The 16,130-nt window shown below is 39.5% G+C and overlaps 2 protein-coding genes across 2 annotated transcripts in view; both read right to left on the bottom strand.

Annotated features, from left to right (window-relative positions):
* LOC134540164 (myosin-IIIb-like) overlaps window positions 1-8,967 on the bottom strand; it is a 140,078-nt gene extending 131,111 nt beyond the window's left edge. The window contains exon 1 of the mRNA XM_063382711.1: window positions 8,737-8,967. The gene's annotated coding sequence lies outside the window, so the exon portion shown is untranslated. The remainder of the gene's footprint in view (window positions 1-8,736) is intronic.
* A 2,113-nt stretch (window positions 8,968-11,080) lies between these two features.
* The window catches only part of LOC134539881 (Fanconi anemia group D2 protein), a 50,911-nt gene continuing 45,861 nt past the window's right edge, over window positions 11,081-16,130 (bottom strand). Inside the window, exons 24-25 of the mRNA XM_063382226.1 lie at window positions 14,829-14,996; window positions 11,081-14,502 (exon numbers count right to left, since the gene is read on the bottom strand). Coding sequence (XP_063238296.1) covers window positions 14,314-14,502; window positions 14,829-14,996 — 357 coding nt within the window. The 3' untranslated portion in view covers window positions 11,081-14,313. The remainder of the gene's footprint in view (window positions 14,503-14,828; window positions 14,997-16,130) is intronic.

Below are 16,130 nucleotides of genomic sequence, written 5' to 3'. Positions count from 1 at the left end.
TCGCGAGGAGAACCCCCCCCCCCCTCCCCTACTCTCGGGCAGAGGAGGCCGACGGGAAGCCTACAACTCACCAACTCACGTGTTTTCGGTTCCCTACAAGAATTTCCCGAAGATTTCCGAAGTTTTGCGTTTTGGTATCGACGCCACTTCAGCCGCTAAATCAGAAGTTTTCCAATGAAAACAAGCATGTTGTGACTGACCTAACCTAACCTAACCTAACCTAACCTAACCTAACCTAACCTAACCTAACCCTTCGAATTTTCTTATTTTCAATTTTTGAGAGAAATCCGAAGTTGCACGAACGTGGTAGGGTACTGAAACTACGTGAGTTGTAGGCTTCCCGTGGCCGACATCCCACCATGGAACTCACAAGGGTGGGGCTGGGTGGACCCCTGGGTCCAGGGCCCGGACCTGAATATTTTTTTAAATTTTTAACTGTTGTAATTTTTTTACAAACTAGAAAAAAAAACACGTTGAATATTTTATAAATAAAGCTTAGTTTGCGGATTTATAAAATAGTAACCATAATAATTATACCCTGTATTTTCAGGTGGAATAACATTCTGGAAAGAGTGTAGGCAAGAAATAACCATGGAATAATAATGTAGCACGTGACTGTAAAATTAAGGGGGGGGGGGGGGGGGGGGGGCCCGTCACCTATCCTGGGTCCAGGGCCCGTAACTGAATGTGGAGGCCATACATCCCATCACAGAGCAGACAGAGCACCGCTGCAGGGACCACGAAAGCATAGCGAGATGGATCCCATAGTTATATAACTAACATTGCTCGGCACCGATCGACAGAACGAAGAGGCTGCGGCAGTAGCATAGTACAGTAGTGCATCTATGTACAGAAACACAATTAGCGAATCGAGGAACATTTTCGGAATTTTAAAACCTTACAATTTTTTTCTTTATATTTATACGAGAGGACCAATAAGACTTACCTGTTATTCACGTCGATGGAAAGATACACGAGAGCCGCGTGAAAGTCGTGGATGGTTGAAGAAGGTTTTTCACCTATAATAACTTTTGTAACATAACTTTTTTCAGTGGTTGCAAATATAGATTCATACTATCTAGATGGTTCACAACATACTTAAAAAAAACCTAAGTTTACCGTAATTATTGCAATTTAAGGCCCCTTTTTTGTGTGTCTGATATGACAACCAAAATTGTTGCGTAACTGCACCGTGGTCACTCAATAGAAGCCGTAACTTACTCAGAGTTGACCCACAGATAGACAACGATTAAAAATTGCTTACATAGTTTCACGTATTTCATTTAAAATTTGTAACTGATAAAAAAATATCATACCTCCAACGTTCGGTGGTTGCATTTCACACGATTAGTTACATTTAGAGGCAATTCCTAAAGATTTTTCAATAAATGTACAAATATGCACCTTAAAAATAAACAAATTCGTCCCCAGAAACCTGCTACATGCTACAGGTATGCTTTGCATACAGTCGGGCAAATATTCACGATTTACACTTTTTGTTTGACTAATAGCATTTTCGTCATTCAAAAGAAGTTCATTTCCCACGTTTATACAGCTGGAAAATAAATGCATGCATGTAACTTTTAAATTACACAAATTTTGGAACTATTTATTCAGAAAAACTGATTACATCTAAAATAAATGAATTAGAAAATAAATATAAATATAACATGACGGACGATGGCGATGACTCAAAGCAAGCGAAAACTCGCCGAGTATAACGCATATTATTGAAAGTATGTTTATAGTTGTCGATCTGTGAGCCCACTCTCTCTCTCTCTCTCTCTCTCTCTCTCTCTTTCTCTTACCTCACAAAAGCTGAATGTGTGCAGCTCATAAACGAACTTCGTCGGGCGCTATCAGAAAGCAAACAAGATTACAAAAGCGGTGTGCTGGGTTGACGAAAGTTCCGAGATACCGAAAGTCAAAGAATATCTTTCGGGGTCTGATAACCGTGAAAGTTCGTCGTAGCCCGGACTTTACTGCGGATCACGACGCAATTAAGCAAATCACGCGAACTTGCAAAACCGTTCAATCCACCGGACACACGCATGAAAGGTGTTCAGAACAGTTCGTTAAGGGTGATTCACGTGGTGTTGCTTTTGGTTCGCCCTGGGAGGGGCTTCTTGATTCGCCAGCTAACTCGCTGGTGAAACTGCAACAGACGCGGCGTCTTTCTTTCTTTTTCGCCGTCGTTTGAAAGACAGATGCCACAGCTGACTTCATCAGTAGCTAGCTATGTGTCAAAGCGACAGCTGATGTAGCAGCGAGTGACTGATTAGCTGCTAGGTAGTGTGTGCGTTTGCGAGACATCCAGCCACACTGTTTTGTTTTATTTGTTCCCCGTTTCTAAATCCAGAATAGGATCTGCCAAAACTTAAAATTCCATACCCATGATTTTTTTTCTTGTTGTTGTATCGACACAAAATTTAAAATTAATGAGCACACAGAGAAACAGTCGGTTCGTAGCTACTACAAAATCCTCCTCATCATCATCATATTCGGAACTAGGCTACATCCCCGAATAAACTTCTTCCGAACGCTGACGTCTTAGATTTTTAGCAGCACCACCTAAACGATTCAACGACAGCAGCTTTATTCTCGTGTAGTTCGCTCTGGGAGAGCATTACAAGAAACCAGCGAATAGCGTCAAAAGCAGCTTCGTGTAGGCATATCACCATTTAGTGAACAGCTTTGAGACAGAAGCTGTTTTGCGCGTTTGAGGAACTAGAAACTAGAGAAAGGATAGTTAATAACGATATTTGCGATATGCAAGAACATTCATAAGCATCAACATCCATGGTGGCCACTCAGTCACCAAAAATATTCCCTGATTTTTCCCTGATTTCCCTGATTAAAAATTCAAAATTTCACTGATGTTTACAATTACAAAAAAACATACTTTTGATGAAAAACTATAATATTATAGAAAGAGATTACTCATATTTTAGCACCCTGCTGTATTTTCTTCATTATATACATACGGAAGTTCGTTAAATAACAAATACATTTTAAATATGTCACTTTACATTATAGCGTCCCGTTCAATGACCTGCAGTCTGTGTTTTGTTTTATGTAATGGGGTATTTCAGTGGCGAGCGCTCAAACATTTTTTCACACAACTTTTGATAACTGTTCTTTAATTCATTTTGAAGTGTAACATTTCTAGTTGTGAAATGTTCTTAGTCTTAGTACTCTCAACAAGGGATAACAGTACAGTGCAAATTTTACCTTGTGTTTGATTTAAAAATGAAACAACTAATGGATAAATCTTCACTGCATTACAATCAGTACTCCCATCTGTAGCTAAAGCAAATGGTCCACTTACTAAAGATTCAACAGTTTCAATTTAGTTTCACCAGCCATATACTCCACTAAGGCAGATGTTTTTGCTCTCGCACAGCTGTATTTCTGTGCAATTTTTGAGTCCGGAAACATAGCTCTATACAAATTACCCGAATGATCGGCTACTGTTATCGGTAAATTGTGTTCTACCAAAAAACTTGTAAAAAATAACTATGCGTTTGTTACTTTCGTTTCTTCAGATGTAGCGAAAAACGACGATATAGATTTATTGCTCGTCACGGCTTTAAAATGTTCTGCATGTTTCTTTGATTCAATATGCAAAATAGGCAAAACGACGTGTACTCTCCTCAGTCATCCCTTCCACCATGCGCAATCGAAAAGTCACACGTGCATACATTACAAAAAGCGTGGCGTTCCAAAACATTTGAAGATGACAAGCATGGCCATTCTTTTATATAGTTTGGTCAAATGTTCTGAAGAATAACGTTCTTTTTTTTTTGCCCCAGATACACATTGTTCTGTCACACGCTTCATTTCTACAACCGGCACTGAAGAACACAACACTATCGAACAACATAAAAAGTTTTCACGTCTGTACACACGACAAAAACACTTTGATCAAAAAATGGCTTTCAAGAAAGTAAATAACACAAGACAGGTTAGCCAAAGTACCGTACAAAAACTATCGTGGTGTAAGTAGCTAACAAACGAAAAGACCGACAATATGTACTAGTTGTATCGTACAACGGACGTAATACCGTACCATTTCTATTACAAAACACAACAATTAATCTACTTTTTCGACAGTACATGCGCACATTTATCAGTTCCGTTATCTGCGCAACCACGTGATGTATTCGAACTGCGTTCACGAAACACGCACACCAGAAACGGAATTTTTTTCCGTTACCCAGCAGCACAAAGCCTCGTTTCCGTAATAAACCAGCGATGTTCCGTAATTCCGTAATATTGTGTTAAATCCGTAATAATTACGGAAAATCCGTAATAGTTGGCAGCTCTGCGGAAATATACATGACACAAAAATTTCCCGGTTATTAAAAAAATTCCCTGACATTTCCCTGATAATTCCCGATCAACGTGATTTCCCTGATAAATCCCGGTTTTCCCGGTGAGCGGCCACCCTATCGCATTAACGTTCATGCTGGCATTTCATAGGGCTGCGTGTGAAAATTTATTTATATTTATTTATTACATTACGTAGATACTTTAGCTACGGTACAAACCACAAGACGACGGAACAAGTATGTACATGGAATCATTTACAAATTACATACCTACCAAAAAATATACATGAAGAAACTGAGATAAACATTTGAAACAAAAGTAATATTTAGGCCTGCATACATTTTAAAAGGTAACCAGGTTCGCCAATTTTCATTTTATGTTTTTGTAGTTCTTTTAAATCACAAATCATTTCATGATACACACATTATTAAAATCTATACATCGTTTATAATAAAAGGAATACACAATTTAAAAAAAAACCCAAAACAATTCAGACATGTTTTTTTCTATTTCATTTTGGATTATATAAAGTGTTTAGTTTATATTATGTATAATTGTGTATAAATGTGTAAATGTATATGTATAAATAACAAGCTCAACGAAAGAAAAAAGTAACGCACATTGGGAAAAAAATGATCGAAACATACAGTAAAAAATTAGGGGAAAAATCGACCACAGCCCATGGTAAGTTTTGCATCCAGTGACGGTGCAAAACCATTCTAAATAGAAATGGCATGAGCGGGGTGGGACGCCGGGCCTTACGAATGCCATTGGTCCAACTCCCCGGTGTAACTGCTTTTCAATAACTAACTAATGCCCGGCATGCGTTGCTATGTATCTTTCATTTTTTTTTGTAATTTGTTTGAAATAGGCACACATATACAAAGCATCTCTCTCCATATCCCTTCATAAATCTCACAATTCTCTCTATATATAAAACTCTAAATCTCTATGTATATCTATATAGCTCTCTATACCTATGTTTCTATCTATATATAAATATATCTCCCTATCTATATCTCTCTATATATCCATCGCTCTATGTATCGGTATATCTCCCTCTATCTCTATATACCTCTATGTCAATATATTCCTATCTATATCTTTATCTTTACAAAACAGAAGACTACCACACATTCATTTATATATATTTTTTACCAATCCATATTTTTATGTATCTTTATACCTGTCACAGGTGTGACATAAGTATATAAAAACACGCGCGTATTCGAACGCAACGCTATGTCAAAATTTCAAAGCAATCGGTGACGAACTTTCGGAGCGTTTTTGAACGAACGAACATTAAAAAATGAATTTATATAGATTGTTCATTTCTCCCTGGGACCTATTTGTCTGGTAGTGGTGGGCGCGTACTTTAATGATACGAGGTCGTATCAATAAGTAACACGCATATCAGTTTTTAAGAAGGGAAATAAACAGTAAGAAAAAAAAATACCAAAAACTATAGGGTGCTACCGACTGGGCGCTATGCAAGAATTCGTGACACCACGCACCGATAGCGTTCGTCAATCACCGGTAAAAAGGCGTTCGTGAAAAACTGCAGGGATGCGGTTGGGATGTTTTGGAGCACCCACCCTACAGCCCGGACATGACTCCCTCCGATTTCCATTTTTTTTTTTGGGCCATGAAGAAGTTCGTCGGCGGTAAGAAGTCTGACTGACGATGAACTCAAAAAGGGCCGTGCGAATGTTCCTCTTCTCGCAGCCGACAGAGAGCTATGGGACGGTTATTTTCAAACTGATCCATCTTTGGGGACAACTACCTCAACGTGCATGGAAGTTATGTGGAACAATGTAATGAATGGGAAATACTTCAATTTCTGTTTCACGTGGTCATTAATTGATTTCTTTCTTTCTTAATATTTTATGCACTGCTTATTGATACAACCTCGTACTATGTCAGCTCTAGGGTAAGGCCGGGTTTATGAACGCAAGACGCAAAACGTTAAATAACGAAGTTTTCATGTACCCGTTTATAAATTACGCAAGACGTAAAAAACAGAACGCAAGCGTAGATTGAATTTCAATTTCTTGCGTTTCGGCTTTTGTTTCCGCCTGTTACCTATGTAGTGTTACTAACGTGAGAAACAGGACCGCGATGCGCGCCAGGTTCGGAGCTGGCTGGCGGCCCCGCACGGCCACTGACGTCACGCGCCGTCCACTGGCGTAAGGCATGCCACGCGTTCCTGGCCGGATTGCAATGGTCCTCGCTACCCCCCTCCGTTCCCCACGCAACGTCCTTAATCGGGCTATTGTCATATTTAAGCGGCCTGGGAATTCTGGGCTCACAGAGGCCGCCGCGAAGAGTGGCGTGAATGTGCGTCGCTGTTCTGGGTGTTTCGGGAGTCGTGTCGGCCCGGGATGACGCGACACGTCACAGCTGCTCTCGTCGCTTCGAGAAGGACGCCAAGGTTATATAAGCGACGAAGCCGGCCTCCGCGTCAGTTCCGAGCGAGTGCTAAGGGTTCAGAGAATTTTGAGAGTAGGGGAGTGTGTGTGTCTCTCTCTACTCGGGGAGTGATACTGACAATACCCGTGCGATCAGCGAGGGGTGAAGACGGCAAGTGGCCCTTGGTGAAAGAACTGTATCTATCAGGAGGCGATACCTGCGAGTGAAGGCCTGACGAGCGATAGTTGGGGACTGTACTGCGGCGCGGTGTGGGTGAGTGTGCGAACGAAGCGGACAGAAGAGCGAGCCACTGTCGAGCCAAGCTCCAGTGGAAAGTGCTAATGTTTCAATGACCAGTGCAAGACTAATTGTTGTGGACAGAAATCATGTGTGCAGTAATTAAATTTATAGCGTAGATATTAGTAATAAATAAAATTGTACTAATTAATTGGGATATCCCTTAAGAACCCAGTAGTTCTCCCCACACAAATCATAACAATATACTTCAAATGGTGGGTTTCGAAAACTTTTCAAGATGCAAATGTAATGTGTATTAGATTTTATTGTCAGCAATCGCATCAAATTTTCACTTATGAAACTATATCGCACAATAAAATCAAATTACTATTTTAAATCCAAATATTTAGAATTTCACAAGTTTTGGTGAGAAACATTTGCTTATTTATTAAAAAAAAAAAAAAAAATTCCCGATGAAGAAAATTCTTTCTACAATTTTTACAGTTACAAGTTGTAGGGTAAATGACAATAATTACCTTTTACTATGAATTTTTAGTTTACCAAAAAATATTCCAGCGTATTTTCACTACCATAAAGTTACAATTGGCACTCTTTAATACGTTTGGAAGTGACTATATATTGTTTTATGTTGCTACACGCGAGTCCGCCATCTTGGTTACACGTTTCCGTCCATCGACTTCCGTTCCATTCTCACGAAATTACGCCTTCTGAATGCCGTATACCGAGATCTAAGATGTTTACACAAAAAAAAACTTTTGTCTTGACAGAAACGCGGAAGAGCGTGCAGTGCTGCCAACGTGTGGGAGTGTCGGGGAACGACCTTCAAAGCTCCGCCAGCCGAGCGAGACAGCAACAGAAAAAAGAGAAAAAAAAGTTTCCCTTCACGTCAAGCCAATGTTTACGGCCGCCTAGAGGCGAGCAGGCACAAGCTGTTCCCAGTCCTACCTGCTGCACGCACGCAGCTGTGGCGAGCCACGACGCAACCTTCAATCACGCCACAGAGGAAGCGGGAAAAAATATACGGCGAAGAGAAAATAGTAACGCGGTCACAGGACGCCTGCATTTCTCCTTCCTGAGCCGTGGTTACGAAAACAGGCTTCCTTCTTCGCCAATCGGCCGGGAAATTACTACCATGGTTTGTGCGCTCTCCACTTTCGTGGTTGGAAAAAAAAAATGTGAGCACGATAACACTCATCCAAAAATGAGGGGAAAAAAAGTGCGACACTGGCGTTATTTGACCAAGCTGTTCAAATTGTACAACAAATAGTGCTCACAATAGGATTGACATTTTGACGCTTCAGAAACCAAATAAAATCTGGCAGACGATTTAATTACCGCGTTATGAAATACAAAAACTAATTTTTCACTATCTAACCCAGGTAGTTATTTTTTAATTTTATTTTGCGTGAACTGTCAGAAGGGGACATAATTTAAGCACTCACTTACAGGTGCGTACGCATAATTTCTTATACAGAGGGGGGGGGGGGGGGATATCCCTCAATTACTCCCCCCCTCTTGCAACAGCCCCTAATCCCTTATGAAAATAGATTTAATTAAGAGTTTATACATCTGCCCGAACTATAACTAGTATGTTTAGAAATTGGATCTGGCAAAAAAAATAAAAATAGAGAAGAGAAACCATGTGATGAAAAAAAAAGAACAAACAATAAGGGCTGCTTTGCACTTCCTCAACTGAACCGAGGAATATTTTATTTTAAACCATTAGCAGCTACTCACGATTTTCCGCGCATCCGCCAGTCCATCAGCATGTAGCGTACCTTCCTGATGTTCTCCGTACACTTGCGCTCGCGAGAATAATTGTAATCACGAATATACCACCGCCACTAAAACACAAACACAACCACCCGTGAACAGATTCACGTGTCTATTGTTTACGTGGAACACCGGCGCGTCATCGCGGTCCGACACTACGCATGCGCGCCGCGCGACGCCTCCAAGACGACTGCCGCTGCACCCCGGACCCTGCTTGACAGGCGCGGTCTTGCGGTGATTGGGGAGGGGAGTGATGAGGGGACCCGGTCCCAGTGACGGTAAAGGGGGGAGGGGAAGGCGACGTGATCTAGAGCGCGCTTTCACGAGGCGAGACTCCACTCGAGAGTGTGCGCTTCAGCAGATCGGCGGCAGGATTGCAGCGCGCCAATCCGTCACCCGCCCGACCTGTCCCGTTGGCTCTGGCTTCGATTCTTCACTTGTGCAAGACTCTCTTCTTGGACCCGAGAGACCGTGTTTCCCCATTGTCCTCTCGCCTCCATTCTGCGCGAGGCAACATTATGAACCAGTGGCAGATCCAGGATTTTGGTTTGGGAGGGGCTTGACCCAGCTGAGGCTAGGCTTTATCTAGGCAAAAACTAAATTAATAGTGGACCCAGATGCTTTTGGAGGGGACTTGAGCCTCTTAGCCCCCCCCCCTCTGGATCCGCAACTGCTACGAACCACCACCCAGCACGAAGTATCTCCCAGTGGCATGCTCTAGGCTGTTGATCATTGAAACATCATCCGTCACCTGAACTTTGCTGCTTTTTTTGTTTTGTTTCGTTGGCAGTTGAATAGGGCAGTGGCGTTCCTACTGTGGGGAGCGTGATCCTCCCTCCCCCCAAATACCTACTGGAATTAAAAAAAAAAAAGAACTGTATAAATATAATCTATCTCACAGCTTTGATGAATTTAAAATTGCGAGAGAAGTTCTAAAATAGCCTTTTAATCAGGCTGTTATTTTTCAAAATGTCAGCAAGTTTCATCAAACAGTTTGTACTCAGTACCACCCCAAACCCTCCATCATTTGGCCCTCCCAAGATTCAAAGCTATGCCCGCCCTTGGAGAAGGGAGGCTAAGTAGAGAAAGACGTCGCGTCCGAATATATAGGTAATCTTTTACGAAAATAGATGCATTTTCTTCACAGTATAAATTCTGTAATCATTTCCTAACTTTATTCACCGACAAATTTCACAAGTAGTCAAAGCCAACACACAGGGGCAGACCCAGGATTCACTTTTGAAAGGAGGGGGAGGGGGGGACATGGCCCCCATCTAAATATCAACCTATGCCAACACGCTTTCTTCCGCTTCACGCCATCACCCAAAATGCATGATGCAGGCTAAAATTACCTGCATGGTTACTTACAAACATGGTTACAGACCACTGACTTTTGTTCGGCAGATAAAAAAAAAGTTCTTTGCAGGTCTTTTTTTTAAATTATCTCTTGGACCAAAATAGCAGCACTTGCCACAACTTAGCAATTTTCTGCAAAGGGATCTTTGCACAAATGCCTCTCTCATGACAAGCATTGTTGATTTTGTTGAACGAAATGCTACATTACTGAAATACAGGTTGATGTTGACACTACTGGCACTTTTGGAACCATGCTGACCGTTCTTGATCATGACAAATTTTCTATTCAGCCAAAGTCAAACACTTGTTTCGAAAAATCTTCATTACATAGCTCTTATAAGTGTATATGTAAATATTTTGTCAGCAAGAGTTAATTTTGTCATTCAAGAAACACCATGCCTGATCACCTCGGTGGAAGGCAAGCAGAACTGACTCCTCAACCACCGTATTCCTCTTTACCATCAGCTGTACCCGGAATAATCCCCCAAATCTGCGACCAGCACGCCTCTGATTGGCAACGCTCCCTTGTCGTGATTGGCTCCCCTGGTTCGTGTAACCAGATCATTGGAAGCAGGGCCACAGAGACACACTAAGGGCCGCAGGGGAAACAAATTTTGTCAGGTCTCGTCCCCCATTACTTAATGTACAACTTTTCAATATCCCCAATCTATAATAATAAATAAATAAAAAAAAAAGTTATATAAACATTACAGTGGGCATAACTGTAAATGTGATCAGCCCATATCTGTAAACTTTTAAGTTTTCTTACGAAATATATTAACAATTTCAAAATCAACACCCCCTTCCCCTCTGGAGCCAGGACCTAGGGGATTTGCCCCCCTTCTCCCTCCTCCAATCTCGACGGCCCTGATTGGAAGCTCGGTGAACAGAAAAGACTTAGGGTACACATTTATGAAAGATGCCATAGAAAAAAGAAATGAAGAAATGCAACTTTTTCAAACTGTGTAAAAATTTAATTATTATTTACAAACAAGAATAATACACTTTATAATAGCAACCTGAACTATTTACAATCATTGGTTGGTCATATATATTGGTCAAAGACCGAAATGACACAAACTTATGAAACTATAAACAAAATACAGTTAGATTTATGTTTACATTTTACATAACACTTTGTATGAAGCTATGCAAGTTATACTTAACAATCTAAACTATAAAAATTGACACTCAAATGCCAAACATTACTTTAAAAAAAATTAAGCATGGAACATCAGTCTTGATAAGTTTCTAAATTTTCAGTTGGCATGAAGCCTGTAAAAAAAAGAAAGGGAAATAGGAGAAAGACATTGTCTCCTTACATTCATAAACATAACAGTTACACATTTCTATTATAAAATTTAAAGTTTTCAAAACCAACCTGGGATACCATCAATGATTCCCCACACTACTGCAAATAGTTGCAAGAAATACAACTTACGTTTTAGCCATAAACTTAGGTCATACTATATTTTGACATCATAAAAATATCAAAATTAAACACATAAATATATGAAATACCAAAACAATCCCAAAAAAAATCTTAGTGCAATGAAATTCCTCATTTGAATAAAAATAATATAGTATTAAAGAAACGTATATTTTAAAAAGATAACACAATTAAATTTTAATTCAGTAAAACACTCTTAGAAAAATTTCTTGCATAATAGTTTTTAAAAATTTAGTACTTGACCTATAGTACAAATACATACAATTTTACCATTTTAATAAGTTTTTTTTCCTGCATTAACATCTGTGCTTAAGGTATTCAATGGAACAACACTGAACGTTAAAAACACTACAAAGTTACTGCTGCCACAAATTTTTAAAAAAGAAAGTTAACCAATGAAACTGTTTTACATCACTTCCACATCATATTACATATAAGTTACCTGTTTGGCTTCTATCAACATTGACCCAAGAATACTATATGATATATTAGCGTGGTTGAAAATTTTCCAGTGCCATAATATTTGTAATTTCTCATGGTAACAGGTGTTCGGAAACTGGAGAGAGAGGGGAGGGGGGGTTGTGTGTGGTGGTTTGTCAGTTCATTCATAGAGACAAGATTACATGACTGCGATAAAACCAAACAACACCGCAAAGTATGTCAATAAAACATACTACGTATAACACCAAAATGCAAGTTAACACACTATTTAGCAACGAAATGTAACTGAAACATGAAATTGATCAACGATTTGAGATTTGACAAAACTTACTTACATTGAAAAAAAGTTATTTTTTTATTAAGTAAATTACCGTATTGGTCCGACGATAGGCTGACCTTTTTTGCCAGTTTTGTCAACCTTGAAATCTAGAGTCTGCCTATAATGTGACACTAGCCAAAATAGTATAATTAAACACATACATTTCAAGGAGAATCACTTATGGCATAAAAATGTTATCAGATATACAATTCATTGACCTAAAATTACGCCGTACTTACGTGGAATTAGTAATTTTTCCAACTTAGAAATTTAGTAAACACACTTAACCCCAATAATGTATCATATTTTAAGTTAAGTACACAGATGTGGTCACTTGTAGCACATAGCTTTTAAAAGCTCGGTCTGGCCATTTTTGAACTGTATTTAACAGGCTGCGGTAAAATGTGGTATTTACAGTTAACAATTTGTAAAAACAGCAATTTTGCCATAAGGTTATTTACCGTAGTATGCTTTATTTACTCTTCTACCACAGGAAAAACAAAATGGCACCAGTGTTGACAACTTGTAGTTGCAACACGAATAAACAAATACTGGTACATACCAACAGTAACAAGAACAATAAATCTATTTGCAATATTGGCTGTTTTATGGTTGATTCATACACGTTTTACATGAAACCATTTTGGGTTTTTTATGTCAAAATTAAACGTACCGGTAAATGTTTTATGTCACAATTTCTATGAACGTAGAAAATGTAGCCATTGCTGTATAAAATGTTGGCACCACTACAAAAGAATGTGAAGATAACTGAAAAACAGCTTATATATATTTATATATTTTGGTAAGTAAGAATAACACATTTTGTAAGTTCAATAAATACTAACTTAGTTGAAGTGTTACTATGGTAATATGCTGCTGATAATCATTTTAGTTAGTTAAAATTTATTTTCCCCTGATTTTGAGTGTGCTGTATAAGGGGTCGGCCTATTTTCAGACCAATACGGTAATTGAATTTAGTTTATTTAGCAATGGATTTCGAACAAAAATGGTTTGGAAAAAGAAAACATCGTTTGATCTTACATCTCTTATTAGTAACACATTTTTACATTAATGATGTCTACACATCTTTCAAAAATAAAAAATTTGCTGGTTTATTTCTATTTTTCTAAGTTTTTCTGTTCTAGACATGCTTATTAGTAATGATTTTATTGTAAAAATGCATCATGTGTCAGACAAAAAGAGGCTATTTTGTTAATAAATATTTTAGTTTTGTTGAACAATACACTATACATTTTTTGAATGAAGACAATGCATAAAAATAAAAACGATAACATCAAAATATACTGTTTTGAAAATGAAATGAGATCTTTTTCCTATACATCCGCCTGGCTAGTGGCTCTGCCGGGAATACAGGCACAGTACTGATTCCCGACATTCCTTTGATATGACAAAGTCTGGGCTTACACAGTGGTTGGCAGGTCCCCTCTTTCCAGGTCAGGAGGTGGTACGTGGGATTTCAAAGCGGCAGACACAACTGGCCTGGACAACGGAAGGGAAATTTAGGTTAAGTGGCATTAGACCGTTTGAGGACACACTTAGTTTTTTTTTAACGGAGTGCGAGCCGTTAACGCAGGCTCAGTCTGTTCGGCGAGAAGGGGGCCTGTTGGAATGAGTTGAAGTCTTTAAGATTTTGGTGCCTCTATGGCACTGCTGTGCAAGATGCAAGCATAGCTCCTAAGTTAGAGACTTCTGTCAACTTCTGCAATGCATGGCCAACAATGCAGAGAGAACAAAGGCTATACTTGTAAAATTGTATGTTTTCCTACACCATACACCCAGAAAATTTTTTTTTCAGACATATCTCCAACCACAATTCTAAGAAATCTGAACCATTTCCACCTAATTTCTGTTACATGATGGGGAAAATATTTGTAATTCTCTAAATGCGAATTGAAACCTGTCATTATGCGATGCAATATGTCAAAAAACAAAAAAGGAACAAATCCCTCCCCCACTAAAACTCCGTGCTGACTCTAGCATCGTAATCTGAAACTTCGTTTTCGTCAGCGTCGAGGTCAGCGTCAGACGACTCGTCCTCTGCCAATCTCTCCTCACTCGCGCTCTCGTTGTCCTCATCTGCATTGTCTCCTTCTTCTCCTTCTTCTTCGTCGTTATCACCTTCATCCGCGAGTTCCTCCGAGCCCTGAGCACATAAAACACTTGTCAAACTGAGTTCCTGCACAAAGAAATAACACGCGAGAAATATTTTTTTTAGATTTACAATTTAGCATTTTCTCCTGAAAGTTTACTGTATACATGAATCATGTTTCAATGAAAATATGACTATTTCGGTGAAACAAGAATTAAGAAATATTTTAGTTTCACATTTGTTGAAAGATACAATAGTTTTTATGAATAAAGACAATGTGTAATAAATGGAAGAAAAAAAAAATTTCTCCTTTTTTTTGAAAAACGAGATTGTCCTGAGAATGAAACCACAAAGGAGACTGCGGGCGGGCGAGAACTCACGACGGAGGCGACGGCCCGTCCCGCCAGGTCCTTGTTCTTCAGCGTGCCGGTCCAGAAGGTGTCCGAGTAGCTGTTGAAGGCCAGCGTGCCCCTCATGGTGAACATGAGCTTGGTGAGCGACTGCTTCACGTCCGGCCCGTAGCTCATCAGCACGCTGTCCCGCTCTTGCTGCAAGCACCGCGCACCCGTGTCAGAGGTCAGTCGGTGCTCGTTGCGCGCGTCTTTGCAACTTTTGTAAATAGGAACATAACTCATAACTAGAGACCCGGAAATTTCGCGGATTCATTTAGCCGCAAGCTGGAATGCAAATCTTCACACTCTCGCACTGCGTTCGTGATTGGCACGCAGTTGTTTGGACATGCCCCGTCTACGATCGTGAGCCAACGATGCCCAGCTAGGAGAGAAGTAAGCGAATCAGGTAGTGACGATTAACAAGGATAAAAATGTTCTCGCTAAGAAATCAACCAATGGGAAAGTAAACATGGGTCGAGCACACCTATAACTTTGAATTCTATACTGAGGCCAGAAGAATCCGCGAAATTTCCGGGTCTCTACTTATAACGGTACACACGGGAATTCGGAGTACGCAGGGAGACGGTCCCGATGAAGACAGAGGAGGTGGGTAGAACAGATAAGAATGCGGGAGAGAGGAGAAGATTGAAACAGAGTGAAGGAGGAGAAATGGTGGAATGACAGAGGAAGATGGGAGGCATTTTACTTTGCTGACCCGACTACAGGCTGGAAGCAGTTGAGGATGATGATGATGACCAATAAGAATTTAAATGAATATGTGGTTTTTACACTTCCATCCTGGACCTTTTATCATCGAGAAGAGAAATGTAAGATTCATTTTTTGTACATAACTGCTATAAAAAACTACACTAAAGTGTAATTAATCTTCTTGTTATAACTGGAATTGGAGAAGCTTCATTCAACAGTCTTCAGCAACCTTGATACATATGTACACTATCCAAAACTAAAAAGATTTTATACGGAATCATCACAAATTTCAACCAGTTTGAAAATTATTTTCCTCGACATGATTTTGTTATATTTGTTGTTCTGCAACAAATACTATTTTCAACAGATATCCACCAAAGTGTAATATATTGGCTGTAAAAAGTTGCGCAAGTAATAATGATAATTACGAAAACTTGCGCAACTTTTTACATCTATTTTGTTACACTTAGTGAATATCTTTTGAAAATATTTGTCTCAAAATAAAAAATAAAATTTCAAGTGAAAAAATTTCACTTTAAGCTAGGGATGGGGCGAATCCTGATTTCTTCGAATCCGAATCCT

This window comes from Bacillus rossius, chromosome 16, assembly GCF_032445375.1.
Source record: "Bacillus rossius redtenbacheri isolate Brsri chromosome 16, Brsri_v3, whole genome shotgun sequence".
NCBI classification, from domain to species: Eukaryota; Metazoa; Arthropoda; class Insecta; order Phasmatodea; family Bacillidae; genus Bacillus; species Bacillus rossius.
The sequence above is the reverse complement of the archived record's forward strand: the minus strand, read 5'-3'. Positions and strand labels throughout refer to the sequence as shown.